Here is a 21,039-nt window from a genome sequence, read left to right on the forward strand (position 1 = left end):
AGATGTCAGTGGAGCTATAGCAGATTTGAGTCAGTGTATCTGGGATCAGGATCTGGCTAGGAGGATGCAGGTTTCGTGCCAAAGCATGCTGTGTGGTTTTGTCAGATGGACTACATAGTTGGCAATGGCATACGTTTCTCTTGTATAAAACTAAGTTGGCCACAACCTCTGGTAGGGTTGGGGTGAGAGGGAGGGAGGAGGAGGAGGAGAGACACTGCTTAATGCTTATGCAAAGTTACACCACTATAGTTCAACAGTTTAGGCCAGGCATAGGCAACCTTGGCTCTCCAGACGTTTTGGAACTACAACTCCCATGATCCCTGACCACTGGCCCTGCTAGCTAGGGATCATGGGAGTTGTAGTTCCAAAACATCTGGAGAGCCAAGGTTGCCTATGCCTGGTCTAGGCTGTCTCTCAAATGCATGCCTTCCAGGTCAAAGTTGTTTTAATACACCCACCCCCAAACTGTGGCCCTCCAGATCTTTTGGCCTACAACTCCCATGATCCCTAGCTAAGAGGACCAGTGGTCAGGGATGATGGGAATTGTAGTCCAAAAGTGGGCTGAAGTTTGGGGATGCCTGTTTTAATATAACCTTTTTGGGTCTTTCACTTTGGGCACAACACTGTGGGGTTCTTTTTTGTTTTGTACTACAACTATCAGAAAATTGTGCTCTGTCTGTTGTGTTTTACACGTGACTCTCTTCTCACAGCTAAGTCGCCGGGGACTGTTTTGTTTCTTACACGGGTCTTTGCACACCTTGAGTCAAAAAGTGTGCCCTACTCAATTTGTGCTCCCTTTTCAGTGTTGTTCTGAAAACCCAAGCATACCTTACTGAACTGTAATCAGATTAACATTCCTTGCATAGCAGCTTCACGGGTTGAAACCCGTCCAAGGAAATGTTTGTCGTTCACCTTGTCCCCCACAACAGCAAGGTTCAGCTTTAAAAATCCCCAGCAATGAGATGCTACAACTTCCCTAGACAGCTTGGCACCATTGTTCATCCCTTTACGTACACGATTAGGAAATGTTCTCGATCATCCTAGCCAACCTTGGTAGAGCTTGCAACCTCTGCTTTTTGACCTCAGAGGAAATTGTAAATAACTGTACTATTTCTTCTCTATGGTCATGTGTTAGATGCTTAAAAAAAACACAAGCCTGCTCTCATGCCATCTCCTGTCCTCACATCAACCCGACAATGCTCCAAGCCTGGATATGTAAATAACGCAGACTCCAGGGCTGTTTGTTTTTGGTTTAAAAATGCCTATGTTTGATGGAGAGCTTTTGTATAGTGTCAAAGCTAACAGAGAAGGGTTTTTTATTTTATTTTTAGAAAGCAAATAGAGTTGGAACTGTTAACTGGTTGTTTTTAAAGCATTCTCACATTTTCTCGTCCCAGTGATTGTTTTGTAACCGCATGCGTTCTGCAGGTTGTCCTGATTTATTACAGCAGACATCGCTGTTGCTCAATAAAACGTAAAAGTTCGAATGAGTGGCCGCTGTCCCGGAATGCAGCGGCTCCTTTCAGCGCACCACTTGCGCCGGCTATTTGTTTTGGGTGGCTAGCAGCCAAGGAGGCTCTTGTTTAACCTTTTGTTTTTCTCTCTCCAAGATTTTTGAAGGAAACATGCACTATGATACCCCAGAGGTTCGAAGGTTTGATCCTGTTCCTGCACAGTACATCAGGGTTCACCCAGAGAGGTGGTCTCCCGCAGGGATCGGGATGCGATTGGAGGTGCTCGGTTGTGATTGGACTGGTAAGGATCCTGTGAATATACCTATATAATTAACTGACTGCTGCAGCTGTTTTGATCATGAGAACGCATGACTCTGTGGTCCACCTCCTCCCATAATCCACCAGTGGACCAATAAAGCAGCACAAGCTTTATTGATGGCGAGGGACAAATCCATGTAGAACAAAAGGATTCCTTAGGGAAGGAAGCATAAAGGTAAAGGGACCCCTGACCATTAGGTCCAGTTGTGACCGACTCTGGGGTTGCGGCGCTCATCTCGCGTTATTGGCCGAGGGAGCCGTCATACAGCTTCCAGGTCATGTGGTCGGCATGACAAAGCCGCTTCTGGCAAACCAGAGCAGCACACGGAAACGCCGTTTACCTTCCCGCTGTAGCGGTACCTATTTATCTACTTGCACTTTGACGTGCTTCCGAACAAACCATTCCGATGCTGTAAGGCAGGCACCCCCAAACTCGGCCCGCCAGATGTTTTGGGACTACAACTCCCATCAACCCTAGCCAACGGGACCAGTGATGATGGGAATTGTAGTACCAAAACATCTGGAGAGCCGAGTTTGGGGGGTGCCTGCTGTAGGGGCTGCCAGGGGTCATGTCAAGGATGCCCACCCAAACGAGCACTCCTTTGCGAATGATCTCTGCTCAATTCATAATTAGTGGAATTACTTGCCACACTGTTTTCTGAAGACACGCTAGCCCTTTGTGTGTCCATATGGAGGGATGAGCAGAGCAGAGCTCACACACCAGTCCCGCTCCCAGTGTCCCTGTCGGCTGCAGCCTCAGGCCTGGTGCATTCTGTGCCGGAGGTCTGAATTGGGATTCTTTGCACTTTTGACTGGACAATCCATCCTGCTGTTGGGAGCTGCGATTGTGGGGACGTTTCTGATTAGGAGTAGAATTTAACCAAATGCAGAAGTTCACCCCCCCCCCATCAGACCTTCCTGGTCAATACAGGAAGAGATGGCACTGGCAGTGATAAGATGTTGGTGTTGGGATGCTGCTCCCTCTCCATGCCTTCTTTGAACAGGTGGAATAATAATACCCAAGCAGAGTGGGTTCTGTTAACCTCCACTGCTACGCTATGCTCCTCACCATCATGATTTTTTTAAAAAAAATATATATTTTTATTAGTTTAATAACAAATACAAAAAATAAAAAGATACAAAAAATACAAAAAACCAAAAAGAGAAAGACAAAACTAGAAAAACAGAAAACAAGAAAAAAGAAAACATTTCTTTAACAATTTATCCAATATATGCCTTACACTGTCGACTTCCTCCTTCCCCCCCCTTCCACGTTTCTATTTATATCTATTATAGCACTCTCTACTTCTTAATCCATTTCTTCTTCTAATATACTTATAATGGATATTTTTGATACTTATTTTACATTTAAAACTTATTTCCTTCTTACTAAATCTATATGCTTCTTCAGCATCTTTGTATGGCCACTTACCTTATTGTCCATTTTTAATCTTATATTTCTCCAAATAAATCTTAAATTTCTTCCAATCTTCTTCCGCCGTCTCTTCTCCCCGGTCTCGGACGCTCGCAGTTAGTTCAGACAGTTCCATGAATTCTATCAGCTTCATCTGCCAATCGTCCACCGTAGGTAGATCTTCAGCTTTCCAATTCCTTGCTAATACAATTCTAGCTGCTGCTGTGGCATACAGAAAAAAAGCAACATCTTTCTTTGGCAATTCTTTCCTTGTAATTCCGAGTAAAAGGGCCTCTGGGTTCTTAACAAACGTGTTTTTAAACACTTTCTTCAACTCATAATAAATCTTGTCCCAGAAGCTCTTTACTCGGGGACAAGTCCACCACATATGGTAAAAGGTCCCCTCTACTTCTTTGCATTTCCAACATTTGTTATCCTTATTGTGATATATCTTTGCCAGTTTCACTGGCGTAAGATCACCATCATGATTTTTGTGGGCTAATTTTTTTGGGGGGGGAGGCAGGAAGATAGGACTGGATCTACTGTGTCCTTTCCCCTGACAAGAGTTGCCGGCCAGCTAGCCATGTCTTGCAGGACACCCCATTCCTTCTTCCATTTCTGTTTTTATTTTTGAGCTGATACTCAACTTTCCATGGCTGCTGGCCAACGTGGTCCAGACCATGCTGGCAATCTGGATGGTTTTGGTTTCGCTGCCTTAGACTTTGAAAATATATTTCTTTGTGCTTTTGCAAGACGCTGCATTTCCTGGAAAGCGCTGATTCCTCCTTCCCATTTCCCAGTGGCCCAACTTGGATTCCATTTCTGTTGGCAGTCACCACCCGAGTTCACTGTTTGGGGCAGGTAGCGTGTGAGCTACAGTGCAGAACCTTTGCACCTGAAAGTTCTTGAGGCTCAGTTTTTTTTCCATTCATTTGATTTTAAAAAATAAATAAATAAAAGAACTGCTCGTCTTTACCTTTGATATGTGCAGTTATGAGAGCTGTCAGCTGAATTTGGCTCTCTAGGTTCCGCTGCTTATCTGAAATGACCAAAAATAAGCACAGTATACCAACGGCAACAAAATCATTTTTTTGTTGCCAAAGGTTAGGGCCAGAAAGTTGTTGTTTCACCTTTATTTTGTTAAGATGCGTCACAACGTTCAATCTGCTTTCCAGATGTCACTGGTAAAAGAGGCTTGATTTCCATTTAGAAACCACATCTGTAAAAAAGCGTTTTTGCATGGGCTTCTGCTGCAAGAAGCTCAACGCCGAGCCTTTCACTCAGTTGCTATTACCCTTTCAATAATTAAGCTGTACAAGATAACATACTGCAAGCATTCATCATCAAATTATAACACACAAACAATAATAATAATAACAGGAGACTTAAAAGCTTTAAACACAAATTGATAGGCTGCCTGGAGAGGGATTTCAGAAGGTTAACCTCCCTCTTTGTACGTCTCACAATCACGTTACTGGGACACAAGTCTCCTTGACCATTTTAATCTATTCTACAGGAAATGTCTGCACCACAAGCCTAAAATGGCTTAACATCACAGCATGCCCCTTCTTGCTCAGGATTTTTTTGTGGGCATCTCCCATGCTGCCCTGATAGAGAGAGGTGTGGTGCTACCTAGAAACCTACAAACACATTGCCAACACTTTATGAATGGGGGAGGGCGGTTTGGGGCAGTTGCCTCACGAGCTTCAAAATATTGTAAATAAAGCCTTAAGATATAAGGAGGACAGGCAAGAGTTCCTGGCAGGGGGAAAAAGAAGAGGAATAAAGGTTGCTTGTTTTAAGATTATTGGATGGAGGACTCTGGTAGAGCCAAGACCTGGGGTGGGTTGGGGGAAATGCTGCTGTTCAGCACCCCCCCCCCCCATGCTGGCAAACGATGGTGGCAAATGATACAGACTCCTGTTTCAGCTTTGTTCTCACTGGAGTTGTACCCCAGTGTCTAGACTGTACCACTTCAGGGGTCAGATTGGGACCAAATGGTCTTCTGTTTAACCTTTGTCTCACCCCCTTTGCTCAACATGGAAAACTAGATGTGACTAGTGGGGTGCCACAGGGTTCTGTCTTGGGCCCAGTCTTATTCAACATCTTTATCAATGACTTGGATGATGGGCTTGAGGGCATCCTGAGCAAGTTTGCAGACGACACCAAATTGGGAGGGGTGGCTAATACCCCAGAGGACAGGATCACACTTCAAAATGACCTTAACAGATTAGACAACTGGGCCAAAGCAAACAAGATGAATTTTAACAAGGAGAAATGTAAAGTACTGCACTTGGGCAAAAAAAAAAAATATGAAAGGCACAAATACAGGATGGGTGACACCTGGCTTGAGAGCAGTACATGTGAAAAGGATCTAGGAGTCTTGGTAGACCACAAACTTGACATGAGTCAACAGTGTGATGCAGCAGCTAAAAAGGCCAATGCAATTCTGGGCTGCATCAATAGGAGTATAGCATCTAGATCTAGGGAAGTAATAGTACCACTGTATTCTGCTCTGGTCAGACCTCACCTGGAGTACTGTGTCCAGTTCTGGGCACCGCAGTTCAAGAAGGATACTGACAAGCTGGAACGTGTCCAGAAGAAGGCAACCAAAATGGTCAAAGGCCTGGAAACGATGCCTTATGAGGAACGGCTTAGGGAGCTGGGTATGTTTAGCCTGGAGAAGAGAAGGTTAAGGGGTGATATGATAGCCATGTTCAAATATATTAAAGGATGTCATATAGAGGAGGGAGAAAGGTTGTTTTCTGCTGCTCCAGAGGAGCAATGGATTCAAACTACAATAAAGAAGATTCCACCTAAACATTAGGAAGCACTTCCTGACAGTAAGAGCTGTTCGGCAGTGGAATTTGCTGCCAAGGAGAGTGGTGGAGTCTCCTTCTTTGGAGGTCTTTAAGCAGAGGCTTGACAGGCATATGTCAAGAATGCTTTGATGGTGTCTCCTGCTTGGCAGGGGGTTGGACTGGATGGCCCTTGTGGTCTCTTCCAACTCTATGATTCTATGATTCTATGTACAGTGGTACCTCTACTTACGAATTTAATGCGTTCCGAACGCACATTGGTAAGTTGAAAAAAAAGTTAAGTCAAATTCCATAGGAATGCATTGGGAGGAAAAATTCGTAAGTCGAAGCAACCCTATCTAAAAATTCGTAGGTAGAAAAAACCGCATCCAAGATGGCGGGCGGAGCTCCGTTCATAAGTAGAAACATTCGTAAGTAGAGTTATTCGTAAGTAGAGGTACCACTGCAGTCACGATACGGCTTTTATGTGGAGCATTCCGTCAAGTGAACGACAACCTTCTCTCTGAAGCGGTACAGCCAGGCCACAGGTACTAAGCTCTTGTACAGAGAAGTGGCAATCTCCCTTCTGGTTTAATGAAGCTGCAACCCGAGTGGAGTCACCGAGTGGAGACCTCGTGCTTTGCCTTTCGGTCACTCATACCTATCCCCTTGCGCTATGAGGCCTGTTAACTGACCTAACCAACCCCTGCAAAAATCAATTGCGAGTTCCAAATATCAGGGCTTTAATGTCTACTACAACAGCATATGTGCAGCACCGTGCTAGGTGTCGAGGAACTGTGAGCTATGGCAATACTCTGGCCTCGTTTTTGCCACCAAAGACAAGTAGTACTAATTGATTCAGTTACGCAATAAACGACCACTTCAAAGATGTGGACTTGCACAGGTTTTCTTCTCACTGAGGCGTTTGTTCTCGAGGACCAGAAGTAATAGCTGAAGTAGCTCCAGTAGAGAACCCCCAGTTCAGGACCTAATTCACTGGCTGGTACTGGGGGGGGGGTTGAATCGAACAGCTGGCTTGTTTCAAGGACCTGCCAACTTTTCTCCCCCTCTGAAGATTGACGAATGTGAGCTTGTGACTGGTCTTCCCTCCTTTGAACTTCCAAACATCTGGTTTCCATCGCTACAGAACTTTGTAACAGGATCCGCAGATGCCTTTTGCGAGCACACACTCTGCACGGCGGGAGAGAGGCCACCTTTCCCTCACTTTTCATTCTTGGAGCATGTTGCCTGTCCTGCTGCTGGAGCAATTTTGCTTTACTCTGCCATGAAACCCTGTAACAGCTCTATTGACCATGCAATACACTGGAGCGACTCTAAAATTACAGCAGCAGAGGATGCCAGCGCAGTGTGTGGCTTTTCCTGTTCAAAGATCTCTCGCGCAGTTGTGTGTGTTCCTACTGTAAATCAGTGCGCAAGAGGAAACGGTTTACTGGATCTGACTCAGCTTTGGGCTCCTTGCTTTCCCTGGGAGTTTTCAGGACTCAAATGCTTCAATTCCTTGCATGTAACCTGTTCTCAGATGCCTTTGGAGTTTGATGGCACTGTAACAGACTTGACCTTGTAATTTTGGCAAGTTTGTAAGTTGCACAGTATTCTGCCCAAAGCCAGAGGAGATAGTGGAAGGTTATTTGGAAGGTTATTTAGCGGCAGAAGGTCTAGAATGTCCAAGCAAAAGAAAAGGCGTTTCAAGCAATTTCCTTCAGCTTTCAATTGTATTTAATGATCACCTGAAATTAGTAGTGAAATATTTGCCAGCCAACAAAATGAGTCGAAGCCACCATGAGTTCTCGAAGCCACCAACATGAGTCTGACCAAACTGCGGGAGGCAGTGGAAGACAGGAGGGCCTGGCGTGCTCTGGTCCATGGGGTCACGAAGAGTTGGACACGACTAAATGACTAAACAACATTTGCCAGCTACTTTCATGCTGATTGCCAAGAATCTCTGCTTCCATTTTTTAAATACAAGCAATCCCAGATTTCTTATATTTCTTTTTTTTAAAAGTTTTAATTTCAATATTCATTAAAACAATACAAAGCATCTTCAAATAAATCCAAGTACATTCATTTACACTTTTTACATATTCCATTGCTTAGCCATAAGAAATCAGAAACCAGAATACAAAACATAAAAAAGAAAGGAAAGAAAAAGAAAAGAAGTGAAAAGAAAAAGAAAAGAAAAAAGAGAAAGAGAAATAGAAAGAAAAAAAGATTTGAGCAAAAGTAGGTTTACTTTTACATAATGCTTCCACCGCTTTCAGCACTGTAGTTCATATTAAATCTTAATCCTCCAGATTTCTTACATTTCATGGTTGTGAGTATATATGTGAAAATACACAGGCAATATCTGATAATGGCTTCAATGTTCAAGGAACAAAACATCAGTGTGTTGCTTATCTCCCCCAGTTTCCACTCATAGTGACGTATTCACACAACCTTTTGCATATGCTTGGCAAAGTAGACCTGACACTCGTCTCATGTGCTGAGCCGTTGGACATGCCATGAAGCAATGAGATTGGCGCTTTACTAACGCTTGTCTGCAATGCACTCTCTCACTTGACCCACATGACAGCATGTGCAAAGGCTCATGTCTACTGGTCCATCTCCTTAAATTCCACCTGCCTCTGACTTACCCAATGTCTCTCTCCCTTTCACCAGTCCCAAAACCAATGCAAAAGCTCAGTTAATTGAGCATACGATAGAAGCCTGGAACACATTTATGCAAAGCAATGAAACTCTTACCAGGCACATTGATTTCCATAGTCTATTTCTTTCACAGAATTTGTGTTTCCTTAGTTCGGAATCCCTGTTTCCATATCACAACATCTTTGATGTTTGTTTTGGCGTTGCTTTTGAACAGTCTTGTATCGCACCAACTTCCTCTAAGCTTGGGAGCATAATGAGATTCTTCAAAATGCTCTTCCAGCCTAATTCTCTCCTTAAGTGAAGCAGTAAGTGCCTGTAATATAAGTTACTGTTGATCTTAACTTCATTCATTTGTGGCTTAAATTGCCCATGACACCTGCCATTAGGTAGTTTCATGGGGTCTTTTTTTAAAAAAAAGTTGCAGTGGGGATAAAGTGTACAACTGAAGTGTGAAGCCAGATGCTTTTCGGCAAAGAATCACAGCACACCAGAAATTCTTTTGCTCCCTTCTGTAGTTGCATCATTTGTCGTGTTGAGTGACTTGTTCCTTTACATTGCCATGTTCAGGGTGTTTATGTGGGTGCCGGTCTTTTCCATGTCTCATTTCGGTAAAGAAGGGAAAAGAATGTGTTGCCTATGATCTCAATTTTCATGAAGCTGTAGCAAACTTCCTTGCTTTTTAAAACCCAAACCAAAATCAGCAGGAACCTAAGCACAAAGGAGATTGTTGTCCACTGGAGTCCAAAGATGAAATAATTCTTTCTTTCCTCTACATCCATAAATCAAGCTTTACAAGTGACTTGAGCCATGTTGACATCTGTGGCATGTGAGAGACATTTCTTCCCTCACCTTATTACCCTGCACATAAGGAAGCTTTTCTGTTAGGTTTCGTGACTCGGGTGCTGTGAGTCTGAATTCATTATTCTGACGGTTAGAATTTAGTTCTGGTCTATTTCCACGGTGTGCTTCCTGTGCTTGGGATCAACATCACTCCCTTCTGTTGATATCCTTGCAGAATCCTAGCGCTGACGGCTTTGTTCTTTCCGTGTCTTCATAGAATCATGGCCACCTCAGTTCTCGACAACTGATCCTCTAAATATCTACCTCCTTCTCTTCCCATTGCTTCATACCTCGCATGAGTGCAACAGCTCTTGCCCATAGACTGTCTCAGGATGCTTGAGATGCAGAGTGCCATAATGAAATGCGGTTTCAAGGACTGGGGTGTTGACAGAAGCAGAGAGCAGCTGGTGCTTAGGTGCATAACAACTGACTAGTCTTGGGCTTTACCTCCAGGCAGCAAATTAGGGTCCTGAGGCTGGCTGGCTGGCTTGCAATTCAGTTAAGCAAAAGTGATCTTTTCCCAACTCCCTGCGTAAGGTAAGACACTTCCTCAAAGGTAAACCACATCGACCCTTTTACTGTAGAATCCATAGAATCATAGAGTTGGAAGAGACCACAAGGGCCATCCAGTCAAACCCCCTGCCGAGCAGGAAACACCATCAAAACATTCTTGACATATGCCTGTCAAGCCTCTGCTTAAAGACCTCCAAAGAAGGAGACTCCACCACACTCCTTGGTAGCAAATTCCACTGCCAAACAGCTCTTACTGTCAGGAAGTTCTTCCTAATGTTGAGGTGGAATCTTCTTTCTTGAAGTTTGAATCCATTGCTCCTCTGGAGCAGCAGAAAACAACCTTTCTCCCTCCTCTATATGACATCCTTTTATATATTTGAACATGGCTATCATATCACCCCTTAACCTTCTCTTCTCTAGGCTAAACATACCCAGCTCCCTAAGCCGTTCCTCATATGGCATCGTTTCCAGGCCTTTGACCATTTTGGTTGCCCTCCTCTGGACACGTTCCAGCTTGTCAATATCCCGGTTGAACTGTGGTGCCCAGAACTGGACACAGTACTCCAAGTGAGGTCTGACCAGAGCAGAATACAGTGGTACTATTACTTCCCCTGATCTAGATGCTATACTCCTATTGATGCAGCCCAGAACTGCATTGGCTTTTTTAGCTACCAGCCTTTGATTTCAGCATCCACGCACAGGCAGAAAGCGAGGGTGAACTTTGCACTCTGTACAACAAAGGTTTTCCGAGGAACAGTTTAGCATAACGATCCGGTGTATGACTGTGTAATTAAGAACTTTACAAATACAGAGGGTTTTTTGTTCTGTAAACAAAAGGCCCCATGACTTTGGACACATTCCCTGCTGCATTCTCTCAAGTGAGTGAAACCGCGTGCTATGTTGCTAGCCTGCCTGCTTCCTTCTTTCCGAATCCAGTGAAATGATCACTATTTGTCCTGTCTCTCCCCCCTCCCTTCTTTTAAATGCAGATGTCAAGTCCACCGCAGAGACTCTGAAGCCCACCTTGAGGAGCGAGGAGACCACCACTCAGTTCCCCACAGATGAAGAAGCAACCGACTGCGGCGAGGGCTGTTTGGAGAACGCAGGTATTTTCTGGGCCAATATTATTATTATTATCCTACATTGAAAAGGATGTGCGGGGGCCCCAAGCGAAAAATCCACAGGCAAAAAAAACGTCTGTTTGGCCAAGAGCCACACAACTTGCCCCTTGCGAAGGTTTCCAACATTGTTCTCAGCCTGAGCGTTCGTACTCCAAGGGAAGCAGAAAGAATGACTTCAGCAGAAGCGGTTGCTTCGCCATTCCTCTCGGGAGCTCTCTGTTGCAGCCTGCAGCAACTTAGATGAAGAAATGGTCTTTCTAATTAATGCTGGAATTTCACCTTTCGCACCATAAAGACAACTTTGGGTTTCTTGGGCCCCTTCTTCTTCCCTCTCCCCCCCCCACCTCTTCCTTCCATTTCCTGTATGGTGAGCACAGATTCTTGGCCTGCTGCCTCGCACCCCTCTGTCGCCAATCCCATAATTCCTACACAGCTCTGTTTGGGAGTCTCTTGCTCCCCATCCTCACATTTCTGTGATACTGTCTTCCTGACAAGAGCTATCACCAATATCTTACCACGTTCCCTCTTCTGAGCTTGCCCAGTCCTAGGGCCAGAACACGTGCTACTTTTGTTATGCCAGGGCCATGAGGAATGGCACTCGTATACCACACGCCTGCCCTCACCCATGCCCTGACAGCTATAAAATTTACGATGTGCCCTGGCTCCTGCCCTACCTTCTCCTTGGCTGAGGGAGAGCAAATTGTTTCGTGAACTATTTCTTCCTCAAGTTGGGTAGGAGTCAGGTTCGAACCTCTTGAGACCACAGCTAAGCCCCGAGCCTCAGTTTGGCCATTCCAGTTATATTGTTGTCAATAATGAGTTTGCTGCTAAGTGATCGTTGTTTTTCCTCGAGCTTCTTAGCCAAGGAAGCTGAAGATTGCGGGACGATATTACTAGTGACAGTTGAAGCTCTAGAGAGGCTTGGTCAGAAGTCTGATCTTATTTAATGGCAAGGAGTGAGTGACTTCACAAAATGCTGCATTGATTTACTGTATTGTTAAGGGTTGCTTAAAAAAAAAATTAAAAAAGATGACTGATGTATTTATGTTCAACCTATATCGACCAGAGCTTATCCAGAGATTGCCTTGAGTAGCTTCTGAGAGAATGCTCCCTTCCAATCTCATTTATCAAATGGTCTGGGAGCATCCACATCATTTGGGTAATTTACATGGACATGTTTCAGCCTAACCTTCTCCTTGGCGTGCTAGTGTTCTACATGCAGGGATTTGTTTATTTGTTTGTCTATTTGTTTGTTTGTTTATTTATCTATTTATTTAGAGCAGAGAGGCAGCATATATATATATGGGGTTTCTTTACAATAAAGACACTCAGTCTCTTCTCTCCATCCTGTGCCTTCTCTCCCTTGGTTCCATTCATTCCTTTATTTTTTATTTATTCTTAGCAATAGTAGATTCCTTTCCGCTATGCAGCCATTTTGTACATTGTGCATCGTTCAGGCTGATACATTCAATATAGAATTAGGGTTGCATATGGTGTCCAGCAAAGCAAATTCTTGAGTTGGAAGAGCTTCATTTCTTGCACTAGGTAGGCAATGCATCTCATTTTCTGTGTTTGGTGTGGTCCGTGATTTCCAGTGTTGGAGGGCTATTTGCTTTGCTGCAAGCATGGCCTGGTAGAACTCTCTTTTGTGTCCTTCCCAAGTAGCCTGCAGCTACAACTTGAGTTTCTCACTCAGATTCTCACTGGGAAGGCAGCCCATGTAAGGGGAGGCGTCTCTCTTCACTCCCCCACTGAGATTGAAATGGAAAAGAAGTCCCCATTGGTATAAATGAGGACTTTCCCTTCTAAGGCTCTAAGCCCCATTCGGGGGGGGGGGATCTCCGTCAGTTGCACTGCCTACACAGTGAGAATTGGAGTCCTCTACCCGGTTATTTTGGGATGCGGGTGGTGCTGTGGGTTAAACCACAGAGCCTAGGGCTTGCCGATCGGAAGGTCAGCTGTTCGAATCCCCACGACGGGGTGAGCTCCAGTTGCTCTGTCCTAGCTTCTGCCAACCTAGCAGTTTGAAAGCACACCAGTGCAAGTAGATAAATAGGTACTGCTCTGGCGGGAAGGTAAACGATGTTTCCATGCACTGCTCTGGTTCGCCAGAAAGCAGCTTAGTCATGCTGGCCAAATGACCTGGAAGCTGTACGCCGGCTCCCTCGGCCAGTAAAGCGAGATGAGCTCCGCAACCCCAGAGTCGTCTGCGACTGGACCTAATGGTCAGGGGTCCCTTTACCTTTACCCCTGTTATTTATTAAGGGAAAATGCAGCATCTGCTGTCTGCTACATAACAAGTACACATCTGGTTTGGCCTTCAGTTCTCTCCTTCATGGGAGGGCCAGTTCTGAGGGATGGCTTTCTATCCAATATCAGATCACTTCTGCAAGTCATCCTGCTATGTACACAGGCAAACACCTTGCAGAAGTGCTGATGCAAATAAAACAGATTGTCTGTTTAACCAATGTACTGGAGCACCGAGACCAGCCTGAAATATGTGGAGGATCAAGTCATTTGCATTCTCATTCATGTAAGACTGCATAAGTGTGGATAGGAACCGGCTTTATCCTTCAAATGTTGAGCTTCAACTAACTCTTTCATGTATTGTGGAGAGGTCAGGATTCTGCCAGTGCTCAGTTTATCCTTACCCGTTGCACACTTTAAGCGATCTTCTTTAGTGGGGAACCTGAAAATCTTCACTATAAAGGCCCTCAGGCGAATGAATCGGCGATGCCAGGAGCTCACAGAGAAGAATGCTTGAGTTCCCTTCTTCTCCTTGCCCCTGAACCCCCAAGTTCTGAAATTGTTTCTAATACTTGGCTTGAGAGCATTGTTATGTGCCTGTAAGTTTTTTGGTGGCCCCCATGTCCTCTCTACCTTATCAGTTGTTTAACCTGTTCACCAAGTCCTGCAGATTTGACACAGACACCTAAATCAGCGATAGTTTGCAAACTCCATTATCTGGCAAGGTCTCTGAATGCATAGCCCTCTTCACAGTCTGACTAGCTGTCTCTTAGTCCTGCTCTGCGTACTTGATTTGTGACTAAGTAGACCATAACGCAGAAACGGAAACAGCAAAGACCATTCTGAAATCAAATAAACAAACAACAAGCAGAAATGACTGAACATTCGCCCCCAAGAAAGGATCCGGTACCGAGGATTCAAGAAGGATTCTGGAGCTCCAAAAATTGCTACTCTTCAGGCCGCCATCTTGGCCTGGAATCTTAGTGTTTTGATCATTATTCATTAACCAGAAATACTGAGGTTCCTTGCTGTTCCTTTCTTCTCTCTCTCTCTCTCTCTCTCTCTCTCTCTCTCTCTCTCCTCCACGATAGAGTGGTGGAGGGCAGCTGGAGAACAGCCTTGACATTTGGAAGAGTATGGTTTTCTGAAGGATAAGGAGAGAATGGAAACTTTTGGTGCTTTTGGTTATATTTACTTAGCTGAGGGATGTGGGCATGTACATTTTGATGATTTGGAACATAAGACTGATTCCCAAAGCTGTCGAAACGTGAGACATGTTAAAAGTATCATGAGACAGAGAGAGAGAGAGAGAGAGAGAGAGAGAGAGAGAGAGAGAGAGAGAGAGAGAGAGAGCATGCAAGCCCACATGGCAGAAACTTCATAGTTCCTCAGCTATTTATGGTTTGCCAACTATGTTAGTTATTAAATAGCATTTCTCTGTGACTGGCCTCCCTTTAATCCTGTTTTTATGCTGTTCTGTTCTTGTTACCAGATTTCCAGATCCCTGTGGGGTTCAACTGCAACTTTGATCTTCCTGGAGATATTTGTGGTTGGACTCACGATACATCGACAGGATTTACATGGATTTCTCATTCGAGAAACACCTGGACTGGCCATTCAGGACCAGGCATTGGGGCCTATCCGGGTAAGCCAATTCACGTAATCCCAAAAGGAAGAAATGTATGACGCACGTACTATGGAATAAAGTAATAAGTTCCTGAAATATGACATACCTTTAAAATTCTATGAACAGGGATTCTGAGTTATTATACGGTTGAAGAGATGCCACACTGCTTTCAGATGAAGATTGTCATTCAGTTTTATATGTTCAGGGGTGGGGGTGGGGAATACATAGTACAGCCCTCCCAGGAAATCACATTTGTGACTACTGACACATGGGCAAAATTTGCTGCAAGTTAAGTCATTGCATGTCAAAGAGATGACTGGGATATAGGTGAGCTGTCCACATTCAAGGTGCTTTTGTCGTCAAGTGTGGTGTAGTGGTTAAGAGCGGTAGACTCGTAATCTGGGGAACCGGGTTCGCGTCTCTGCTCCTCCACATGCAGCTGCTGGGTGACCTTGGGCTAGTCACACTTCTCTGAAGTCTCTCAGCCCCACTCACCTCACAGAGTGTTTGTTGTGGGGGAGGAAGGGAAAGGAGAACGTTAGCTGCTTTGAGACTCCTTCGGGTAGTGATAAAGCAGGATATCAAATCCAAACTCTTCTTCTTCTTCTTCTTCTTCTTCTTCTTCTTCTTCTTCTTCTTCTTCTTCTTCTTCTTCTTCTTCTTCTTCTTCAGTAGTATTCAATTTAATATAATATGCAGTCTTTCCTGAGCTGGCATGTTGAATGGTGGTGTTCTCCTAACTAAGGAAAATGAACAATCTGCCTTTTCTGCGCTGCTGAAATGGCTCTGAAAAAGATTTGAGCTGGAATATTTCGCTCTGAATTTCCCAATATTTAGAAGAATGGCAACTCTGGTCCATACTTTCTAACTCAGGCCACAGTATTTGGTTATTTGATCTCCTTTGGTATCTTCTCTCCAGCTATAGTTGCTAAAATGGAACTGGGCATCTTTTCCGCTATGATTGCACATTTATCCCTAAGCCTGGAATTCACCACGGGCCTGTGGGGGAGGGGGACTAAACTCCAAAAATTAGCATTAGATGCTATGCTTCTTGTAAGACAAAGGCATGGACTCATGGGCAAAAGAACTGAAGTCTTGGGGTTTTTTGTGTTTTTTTTTAGTAAGGCCATTGCAATATGAGTTCTAGTGCAATGAGGAAAACGCAGATTTGCCAAGAGGTGCCATTACTTGCACTAGACGGATGCTCGCCTCTTCCCCAAACTTCCAAAATGGGACTGTGAAAGAACAGAAGAGCTTTGCTAGCTTCAAATAAATGCTTGCCTGTACTTGCATAGTTTCCATAAACATGCATTAAGATTTTACACCACAGATCCAAGGATACTAGAAGCGGGCCTGCTGTTTAGGGGAATACTTCACACTGCTTAATTTCAAACGCCCGCCCCCCAGCTGCCTTCACATGCCAGTACCGATCATTGTAACATCTGTATGTGATGAGCGTGGGAATTTGATGAACCCAATTCATTCCCCTCAGTTTTCCAGTGGATCTTTCTTGACTAAAAAAGGCAGCATTTTTGAAAACCAGACTGAGGTTTCTTCTTGATTGCTGTTTGTTGGTGGAGATAACAAGACTGGTTTTTGAAAGGAAGGATGGTGAACGCCTCCTGCGTGGCGGATCAGAAATAAAGGAACGTGTGTTTTGTATATAAAGGAGAGAGTGCTTCTGATTAATTTGACTTCTGGCTGGTTAGGCTGTTTTGTTTGCAGCAGTGAGTTTCAAACTTTCTGTTTTCAAGGAACACTTTTTATGCAACATTTCCTGTGCACGAGCTCTTAAGTATCTGCCAAAGAACCCCAGTGCATTCAAAGAAAGTTTTGAAGGTTCTGGGGGACTAGCCTGGGGGACTGTTGGGCCTCTCATCTTGTCCCCTCGTGAATATACCCCAAACCTCCCATTATGTTCTCCTGCATAGGTGGTGGGAAGATATTTCTCAGGAAAGCTTGTCTGACCTTCTCATTGAAGTAACTCCTAGCTGGAACACAGCTTGACATGTCACTGAGCACAGAATTCCCTTTCACGGTGGTTGAAGGGAAGATTTGTTTTCTAACTACGGTAAATCCCCACTGCTTCTGGATGATCGACTTTCCAGGTGAATCTGGGATCTGGTTCTGGAGATCTTGGGGGGAAGGCAGAATTGAATGTGTTGAATTGAAATATCAGAGCCTCAAGGGGGGGGGGCTCTATACAGACATTCTGTTCCAGTCCTTTCCAACTTAACCTTTTCCTGGAGAAGTTTCTAAGGCTCATGCATGTCAAAATATGTCATACAAAATTATCATAGAATCATAGAGTTGGAAGAGACCACAAGGGCCATCCAGTCCAACCCCCCTGCCAAGCAGGAATCACCATCAAAGCATTCCTGACAGATGGCTGTCAAGCCTCTGCTTAAAGACCTCCAAAGAAGGAGACTCCACCACACTCCTTGGCAGCAAAATCCCACTGTTGAACAGCTCTTACTGTCAGGAAGTTCTTCCTAATGTTTAGGTGGAATCTTCTTTCTTGTAGCTTGAATCCATTGCTCCGTGTCCACAGCAGAAAACAACCTTTCACCCTCCTCTATATGGCATCCTTTAATATATTTGAACATGGCTATCATATCACCCCTTAACCTTCTCTTCTCCAGGCTAAACATACCCAGCTCCCTAAGCCATTCCTCATAAGGCATCGTTTCCAGGCCTTTGACTATTTTGGTTGTCCTCCTCTGGACACGTTCCAGCTTGTCAGTATCCTTCTTAAACTGTGGTGCCCAGAACTGGACACGGTATTCCAGGTGAGGTCTGACCAGAGCGGAATACAGTGGTACTATTACTAGTGGTAATAGTGGTACTATCACCCATCCAATATGTTGGTAGAGGAAACTGAATAATTGGGATTTGGGGACAGTTGCCACCTACATCTTTTCTATGAAAAGATTTATTCAAAGAACCAATTTGCGCAACATGGCTTCATGTCCGTGTGTGTTTCTATATATGCCGATATAAAGCTATGGTTTTCCCAGTAGTGATGTATGGAAGTGAGAACTGGACCATAAAGAAGGCTGATTGCTGAAGAATGGATACCTTTGAATTATGGTGCTGGAGGAGACTCTTGAGAGTCCCATGGACTGCAAGAAGATCATTGGAAGGACAGATCCTGAAGCTGAGGCTCCAATACTTTGGCCACCTCATGAGAAGAGAAGACTCCCTGGAAAAGACCCTGATGTTGGGAAAGATTGAGGGCACAACAGAGAAGGGGACAACAGAGGATGAGATGGTTGGACAGTGTTCTCGAAGCTACGAACATGAGTTTGACCAAACTGCGGGAGACAGTGGAAGACAGGAGTGCCTGGCGTGCTATGGTCCATGGGGTCATGAAGAGTTGGACACGACTAAATGACTAAACAACAACAAAAATTATTGCTGGTCTGTATGCTTCAAAATGTCACATGGAGATGGGTCCCTTACAACATTCATGAAGGGTGAAACCATATATGCTTGTGGGTGGGTGGGTGTACTAATTTTAACACTAAATTAAGTGTGTGCAGTGGAAAGGATTGAAATTTGTCCCCCCTTTCAATCCTCCATGTCCTGCTTCTTAAAGGCCCCCACCCAAGTAGTTTCTAAGCTCGGCTTAGAGAGAGGTGTTAAGTACCAGAATGTGGGGAGGTCAGTGTGTGTTCTTTGCACAGTTTATTTGGTGATAAAAGTATTATTCCACCCCTCCTTCGTAGTCCCCCATCCCCCTGCACCCTCTTGATAGCAAAACTAATGAGTATGTGTGTAACAAAACACACACATTCCTGGCTTGGCCTTGACTCTTGCACACGTTTTTCTCTGTTGTTGTTGCTGCTGCTGCTGCTAAGCCTTGAAGCAACCATATCACTTACAGAATAACCTGGTTTAGAGAGAAGCACAGGATGTCTGGGCATCTAGCAAATATCTCGGGTTGACACAAGGTCACTGTGTCTATGGCTGTGGGGATGGGGGGGGGTCGGAGAAACATTTTCATATTTCAAGTGTTTATCTCTTCAGCATTTAGAGTACTTTAGAAGATTAATATCTGAGGATGACTGGGGCCTCAGGCAACAGGAGAGAACGCTTACTGCCAACCCCAAGACTTCATAACCCTCCCCAACTCATTCGCTGCAATAATGTTTATTTAATATAATAAGCCTCCTGCAAGTTCGCCAAAATTACTTATTTTTATAACTCAGAGTCAATTTTTCAATCCATTTCCTCTCCCCGGACACTTGTTATAATTAATTATTTTCCCTCTCCCCCACCCCTTTCAGCATTTATGTCTACATATGTTGGGCAAAGAAGCCATTTGCTTTAGATGACTCTGGTACAGATTTTATTATTCTGTATGCTTAGTTAGAAGGTTCTCCTTATGCACCTCGGCCTTTGAGTGATACACAAAAACCCTTTCCAGCACATTGCAGTGCATGGGATCTATGTTGGGGGGGGGGAAGCTAACTGCACTGCTGCTCATCCATTCAATTCTATTCCTTTTTAATTTTTTTAAAATGTCTGCTATCGCCAATGTAAAATTTCCCAGAAGACAGTTTTCTGAAATGACTTCTGCGATTTTAATTTTTCTCGTCGCTTCGCACCACCAGGCCAAATCTTCATGGAATTTTCTCACGGTGTTGTCTACCATTTTTTTGTGGCATTTCTTCTGGAGCAATTTGTTGGGCCACATGGTTTTGGTGGTTGTAGGGCAACTGGCGAGTGGGGCCCGGCGTGGGCAGGAGACCCCATTCTCTCTTCCCTTTTCTGCTGCCCATTTCCCCCTCTCCTTTCCCCCTCCTTGCCACCCCCATGAAATTAGGCTGAGGGCCCGCAGCCTTTGGGTCCGCAGCTTGTCCACCAAAAGGAACATGCATCAGGGGCGTGAAGACTCATAATCTGATGGTGCTGGCATGTTATGACACAACCCTTGCCAGAGGGAGGCTGTCCTGATGCAAATCTAATACGTTCCCATTCTTGTGATGCTACTCTGAGACTCTTAAACAGGGGTCAGCAAACATTTTCCGCAGGGGGCTGGTCCACTGTCCCTCAGACCTTGGGGGGGGGCAGACTATTTTGGGTGTGGGTGTGTGAATGAACGAATTCTTAAGTGCCACAAATAGCCCAGAGATGCATTTTAAATAAAAGGACACTTTCTACTCATTTCAAAGCACGCTGATTCCCAGACCGTCCACAGACCGGATTTAGAAGGCGATTGGGCCGGCCCGGGCCCCCGGGCCTTAGTGTGCCTACCCATGCTCACTTTGGTAGGGGACTTTCTTGCCTTAGTGTGTTGTAATAGTAAAGGTAAAGGTAAATGACCCCTGGACGGTTAAGTCCAGTCAAAGGCAACTACGGGGTTGTGGCACTCATCTCGCTTCCAGGCTGAGGGAGCCGGCGTTTGTCCACAGACACCTTTCTGGGCCATGTGGCCAGCATGACTAAACCGCGTCAGCCACAACGGAACACCATGATGGAAGCCAGAGCGCACAGAAACACCGTTTACCTTCCTGGCGCAGCAGTACCTATTTAGATAGATAGATAGTTAGTTAGATAGATATATAATCTTTATTGTCATTGTCCCATACAGAACAACGAAATTGAAAAAGACATTCAAAACCAACAAGCCTGCTATCCCATCCTGATTAGCCCCCCACAGACTCTGGTACCCCATAATTGAATACAGTACAATATACAGTCATACCTTGGTTTAAGTACGCCTCGGTTTGAGTATTTTCAGTTTAAGTACTCCACGGACCTGTCTGGAATGGATTAATTCACTTTCCATTCCTTTCAATGGGAAAGTTCGCTTCAGGTTAAGTACACTTCAGGTTAAGTACAGACTTCCGGAATCAATTGTGTTTGTAAACCGAGGGACCACTGTACTCCCATAAAGGTTACCTTACACTGCTGCTGCTGCTGCTGCTACTTCTATCCCTATACAAAAGCATTTCATGTCGGCTATAAAGAATTCTTCCTAACAAACCCTGACTCCTCTCCAGGGAGCTCTCAGCCGCAGCGTCTGCATGCGCCACCA

At 44.7% G+C, this 21,039-nt stretch overlaps 1 protein-coding gene across 2 annotated transcripts in view; it reads left to right on the forward strand.

Annotated features, from left to right (window-relative positions):
- The window catches only part of NRP2 (neuropilin 2), a 222,936-nt gene that overhangs the window by 119,794 nt on the left and 82,103 nt on the right, over positions 1 to 21,039 (forward strand). For both annotated transcript variants that reach the window (XM_035137736.2, XM_035137744.2), the window contains exons 10-12: positions 1,611 to 1,755; positions 10,991 to 11,107; positions 14,862 to 15,014. In XM_035137736.2, the coding sequence (XP_034993627.2) occupies positions 1,611 to 1,755; positions 10,991 to 11,107; positions 14,862 to 15,014 (415 nt within the window). The remainder of the gene's footprint in view (positions 1 to 1,610; positions 1,756 to 10,990; positions 11,108 to 14,861; positions 15,015 to 21,039) is intronic.

This window comes from Zootoca vivipara, chromosome 1 (genome assembly GCF_963506605.1).
Source record: "Zootoca vivipara chromosome 1, rZooViv1.1, whole genome shotgun sequence".
Taxonomy (NCBI): domain Eukaryota; kingdom Metazoa; phylum Chordata; class Lepidosauria; order Squamata; family Lacertidae; genus Zootoca; species Zootoca vivipara.